General features: G+C 45.6%; 1 protein-coding gene across 2 annotated transcripts in view; it reads left to right on the top strand.

Annotated features, from left to right (window-relative positions):
• Nucleotides 1–2,921: 2,921 nt before the first annotated feature.
• NFATC4 (nuclear factor of activated T cells 4) overlaps nucleotides 2,922–6,000 on the top strand; it is a 57,124-nt gene continuing 54,045 nt past the window's right edge. For both annotated transcript variants that reach the window (XM_081970034.1, XM_081970033.1), the window contains exon 1: nucleotides 2,922–3,324. In XM_081970034.1, the coding sequence (XP_081826160.1) occupies nucleotides 3,228–3,324 (97 nt within the window). In that variant the 5' untranslated portion in view covers nucleotides 2,922–3,227. The remainder of the gene's footprint in view (nucleotides 3,325–6,000) is intronic.

Below are 6,000 nucleotides of genomic sequence, written 5' to 3'. Positions count from 1 at the left end.
GCATGAAAATCTCAAGGACAGCAGCTGGCCTTATTAAGATGTCCTCCCAACCTTCCAGTGTGAAGAGGTGGTTAAATGTTTTCAAACCTAGGCCTGTTCTGGCACCGGGCAACGGCCTTCCTCCTCTCGGCTGGCTGAAAGAAGGGATGGTTTTGATTAAGTTAATGAAAGAGGACAACAGAAAAGAAGAAAAGAGAGAGAAAGAAGGGAAAAGCGGGAAGGAAGACTAGTGCGTGCTCCAGGCCAGGAAGTGATTATTCCTTGTACAGGCCATGCGTCACTCCCTTCTCCCATTGGGCCAAGGAAACGGAGGCCTGTTAATCCCTGGGGGAACCTCCAATGCTATACAGTTAAGAATAATGGCATGTGGGGCTTGAGGTTGGGAAAGAAAGATTTTAAAAGGGGGGCAAAATCCACTTAATTCTTGCATTTTGCAATTTGGACTCAACCGTGGTCCTAGATGGAGGATTACCTCTACTAATTAGATTCAGTCTGGGCTGTCACGATGCCTGAGACTCAAATTAGCACACGTTCTTGTAGCATGTTGTGTGACCATCGTGCACCAGTGGGGAAACTTCACAGCTCATTGTGACACATGAATGAAGCAGAGCAGCAAAGATGATTAGGGGACTGGAGGCTAAAACATATAAAGAATGGTTGCTGGAATTGGGCATGTCTATTCCAAGGGTGGGTTGCTGCCGGTTTTACTACCGGTTTGCAACGGGCATGCACGTTGTTCAATGTACATTGTTCTTCTTGCATGCGCAGAACAATTTACAGTGAACTGCACACGTGCAATCACTAAAAACCAAAATGGCGGCGGCCCAGCGGCGGCGAAGAAACCAGTTCGGGAGCGTGGCAGGCCTGGGTCACTGCCAGTTCTACGAACCAGGTCTCAATTCCACTACTGGTTTGGTTGAACCAGGCCGAACTGGGAGCAACTCACCTCTGGTCTAGTCTGATGAAAAGAAGGACCAGGGGTAACATGATAGCAGTCTTCCAATATCTCAGGGGCTGCCACAAAGAAGAGGGAGTCAAGCTATTCTCCAAAGCACCTGAGGGTAGGACAAGAAGCAATGGGTGGAAACTAATCTAGGAGAGAAGCAACTTAGAACTGAGGAGAAATTTCCTGACAGTTAGAACAATTAATCAGTGGAACAACTTGCCTCCAGAACTTGTAAATGCTCTAACACTGGAAGTCTTTAAGAAGATTTGTCTGAAATGGGATAGGGTTTCCTGCCTAAGCAGGGGGTTGGACTAGAAGACCTCCAAGGTCCCTTCCCATTCTTCTCTTCTCTCTTCTCCTCTCCTCTTCAGATTGGGCTATTCAGTAAATTTTATTCCAGCTATGCCATGTGAACAGTGCGTTTCTAAGCCTAAACTACTTCCTTGGGTTATTAGGAGGATAAAGGGAAGGAATGGGAATGTTTACTTTGAGCTCTGGACAAGGAAGGTGTGTGTGGGGGGGGGGGCAAAAACGATGATTTTTAGATGTCCCTGGTCCTTTTGTCATTTCTGCAAGTTTACCCATCATTCTACATCTTCTAAATTAGGAGCTCTCCATCTCAACTCCGTCATTGTTTGCATGTTGCCATCTACATGCATGTAGTCAGCTAAGGCTGAGGAAGTTAGTTTACATCAGGGGTGTCCAAACTTGGGAACTTTAAGACTTGTGGACTGGCTGGGGAATTCTGGGAGTTGAAGTCCACAAGTCTTAAAGTTCCCAAGTTTGGACACCCCTGGTTTACATTGTCTCTGACTGACCCAAGGGGCAACTGAGCTCCAAGTGTTTTATACCCCAGAGTCTAGAAGTGGACAGAGGAGACTCATGGTCTGAGTTCAGCCTCAGCCATGGAAACTCACTAGATGGCGTTGGGTTGGTTAGAGCTGTTGGCCTACCTCAAAGGGTGGTTGGGTCTGGAAGAATATGAAAACCCTTTTGACCACCCTGAAGAAAAAGCATGAAATATAACAACCCGTCGCCCTAAAAAAAAGCTGGACATCACCTGGTTTGATACCTGAACATTTTCATCAGATATGAAGGTATCAAATATCTTTTTTTTTGGGTGGGGAGTCCTCCCTCCCTCTTATTCTTTCCCTCCCTCCCTTCCTCTTCCTTCCTTCTTCCCACTCCCTGCCTCTCTTTTCCTTCCTTCCTTCCTTCCTTCCTTCCTTCCTTCCTTCCTTCCTTCCTTCCTTCCTTCCTTCCTTCCTCCAACTCCCTCCCTCTCTTTTCCTCCCTCCCTCCCTTCCCTCCCACCCTGCCTCCTTCCTTCCTTCTCCCCACTCCCTGGCTCTCTTTTCCTTCCTTCCTTCCTTCCTTCCTTCCTTCCTTCCTTCCTTCCTTCCTTCCTTCCTTCCTTCCTTCTTCCCACTCCCGGCTCTCTTTTCCTTCCTTTCTTCCTTCTTCCCACTCCCCCCCCCTCTGTCTATTTTCCTCCTCCCTTCTTCCTTCCTTCTTCCCACTCCCACCCTCCATCCCTCCCCCCCTCTCTCTCTCCTTCCTTCCTTCCTTCCTTCCTTCCTTCCTTCCTCCTGAAACTTGCAATTGACCTGGCTAGGAGTTTCTTAAGCATTATGCTAGCTTTTATCACAGTAATAGTCAGGCTTGCAAAACTCAAAATTTATCCTGCTGCTTCCGAACCCCTGAGTCCATCTCACCCTAATTAAGCAAACCCTATAAGACTGTTTCCTCCTTGTTCATCCTTTCGCTAGAGCTCCAGGTAGGCAGATCATCTTGGAGAAGAAGACAGGGGAGGATGGGGGCAAAGATTCCTTCTCCTATGGAGCGGGCATTAAAGGATAGCCCACTGCACATTCTTACCCCTCCTTTCCCAAGCCTCTGGGTGGGTGGGGCTTAATCTGACATCTGGGGGCATGGTTTGAGGTCCTTAAAGAACCAATCAAGAGACAGCAGGGGAGTGAGAAGCAGGCAACTGGAGGAGAGAGAGAAAACTTTGGAGAACTTTTCTTTTTAATAATGATTATTGCTTGAATATTGAGGGTGGGCGAGAACAAAAGAAAAGTTTTAAGTTAGTAAAGGGAAAGCTTTCCGCTTTCTCTTCTTCATCTCCAACCCTTTTCTTTTAACTTTTTAAAAAGAGGTTTCTTTTTTCCCCTTAACCATATTAGGCACCGTCTATCCATTCACTCCACTACTTTCTCTCTGTGTTTCTCTGCCTGCCTGCCTCTCTTTCTCTCTCTCTCTCTCTCTCTCTCTCTTAAATATGGGGGCTGCAAACTGCGAAGACGAAGACTTAGAATTCAAGCTGATTTTTGGAGAGGAGGAGAAAGACCCTCCAGCGATGGGGGTCCCCTTGGAAGGTGAGGCGGCGGGGGGGGTGGCATTTGCTATTTGGGCAATGCCTTAGTTGCAGGGGGAGGGAGGAAGGGATGCTGAAGTTTAGGGAGGGAAGGATGGCAGGGAAAAAGTAGTGGAAAAGTGTGTTTACAGTGAGTTTGATTCAATTGAAGAACTGAAATTCTCCCTAATTTTATTTTATTTTTTTAAGGAGAAAGTACATGAATACGTCCATCTGTTTGCAGAGTTATCGTGCATTCACATCTGTGAACGTGCAGAATTAAAAATCTTAAATTTTCCATTTGGTCTTTGTCTTTCAGACCAGATGTTGAGTTGCCGCTTCAGAAAGTTTATGTTTGTGTGTCAAAGAGCAGGCAAACGAAAGGATTCCTCTTGTTAGAAAAAAGAGAGAGAGAGAGAAAAAGTGAATGAGGGAGGGGGGAAAAGTGTCAGTTTTTACAAATGAAATACAACTCTTGGCATTTTCTAGGAATAAGTGGCCTTGGATCAATAATTAACCTTTTCGTTTTGTTTTTAAATTGAGTTTCAAGGCAACCACAAGCTACTTGAGCAGGAAAAGTTTTATTATATGAAACTATAGTGTTGATATGAACATCCTGGCACCCAAAGTATAAGTATAATCTTTATTGTCATTGTACTTTTAAATACAACAAAATTGGTTATAAAGCAAACTGATTTATGGACTCCCAGCCTTGGATGAAATATATTTAATAGTTGCCTACCCTCCTGGATTATTGTGCTCTTTAGCTATCGAGGGAAGAAAAGATTAAAGGGATAATAAATTTGAAGGGACACAGAACAAAATTGTGCCTGTATCTTGTCCCCCCACTCTCCCCCCCTTTTTTTGCTCTAAATTTTGCTAAAACCAGCTTTGCAAAAATTGAGCCCAGGTATGAAAACATAACATTACCAACCGGAATTGCACCTCATGGTGATGTACAGATTAACTGACCTCATATTAGCTTCACATGCTGTGTGACTTTAGCAAGTGCTCTTAGGGACTAGCACCAAAGTTGCAAGTGTTGACCCGGTCCTTCTCAGGAATTGTATCTTGAAGCTTGCATCTTCTGTGTATTTTATTTATTTATTTTATTTATTTTATTAGACTTCTAGACCGCCCCCTCTCCCCAAGGGGACTTGGGGCGGTGTACAGGTACAAATTAAAACCATACAGTCAATAATACAAATAACTAAAATTGAATTAAATACACCCCTGTACAAATTTATAAAAATTAAAAACTTAACCTTAAAACCAAATCATAAAATTTAAAAATACAACTTAAAAATACAAACTGAGGTGGGAAAGCTGGAGTTATGCCAGGCCTGCTAGATGAAACAAGTGGGTTTTGAGTTTCTGGCGGAAGGAGCGGAGGTCCGTGGCCGTTCTAATGTCAGGGGGTTCTAATTTTCCTGAAGGTATGTATGTATGTATGTATGTATGTATGTATGTAGGTATGTAGGTAGGTAGGTAGGTAGGTAAGTAGGTAGGTAGGTAGGTAGGTGTGTGTGTGTGTGTGTGTGTGTGTGTGTGTGTGTGTGTGTGTGTGTATTTTCTATACACCCCAAAATGCAAAATGTGGAAGAATTAGTGGGGTTATTCTCAGTAATGGGATTCAGCCAGTTTGCATAACTTTGGGAGAACCGGTTGTCAACTTTCTGAGCAGTCTGGTGAACTGGTTGTGGGAAGAAATCATTAGGGCAGAGAACCGGTTGTTAAATTATTTGAATCCCACCACTGGTTATTGGGCGAAGTTTACTTTTGTCGAACAAACCAATCTTGCAATGCATTTATTTTGGAGTTGATGGGTGGAACAAGCCATTGTCATCTGATACCCCCTGTCTTAATCTGCTTGAAGTGGACTAGAACATGACCTTTTCAACGCTAAATACCACATTGGGAAGGGCAAGCTGGGGAGCCAAAATGGGGAGAAATGTGGCTTGCCTGACACGCATTTCCACTAGACTGTTTGCCAAAAGGAGGAGATGCCAAAGTTTCTGTGGATGGGACAGATTTGCTGCCAAAGGTGGATCTTTGAATTTGGGATCTCCTGGCAACGTGGGGGAAGGGGAAGGGGTCAGGTAGAAATGGATTAGGGTCCTGCAACCCTGTGCTTTCTGGCTTTTGGGGGGGGGCTGCGAGGAAGTTGGCAGCCCCACCAAGGAGCCTCTCCGAAGACAGAGGTAGGAAACTGGGTTTTTTTCCAAAAAGAAAGGTCAACCCGTCGCTTGGGCAGGCTGCGTCTGGTTCAAATGAAATCCAGATGGGGGCTATGACGGTCTTGGGATCCCACAGAATTACGTTCCTCCAGACTGGCCAGGATCCAAGGCTTAGATGCAGGGGGAAAAGCTGGGGGTGGGAGAGACCAGAGCCGTGAGTAGGGAAGAGGGAAGCCTCTCTTATGCGTTTCGCTTTCTGCAACGGTGCAAAGCTCTCTCTCTCTCTCCCACCCACCCCAAATCCCCCCCAGTTTTGTCTTTTGGGCCTGCGCCCCATTTCCTAGGCAACATTGGTCCATGCCAGCCCAGCCTTGGGCTGGGGCTGGGGGTGGGGGAATGGCCCTTTAATTGGATTCAGACACTGTTGGTTTCCCGTTTCCCTGTATCGGATCTCGGGTTTGTCTTTGGCCCACCAAACAGGGTGGAGGCCTAGCTGAAGGATTGGATTGGATTCAGGAGGA

This window comes from Natrix helvetica (assembly GCF_964273705.1).
Source record: "Natrix helvetica genome assembly, chromosome: Z".
NCBI classification, from domain to species: domain Eukaryota; kingdom Metazoa; phylum Chordata; class Lepidosauria; order Squamata; family Natricidae; genus Natrix; species Natrix helvetica.
Note: the sequence above shows the minus strand (reverse complement) of the source record. Positions and strands in the feature narration are given on the sequence as shown.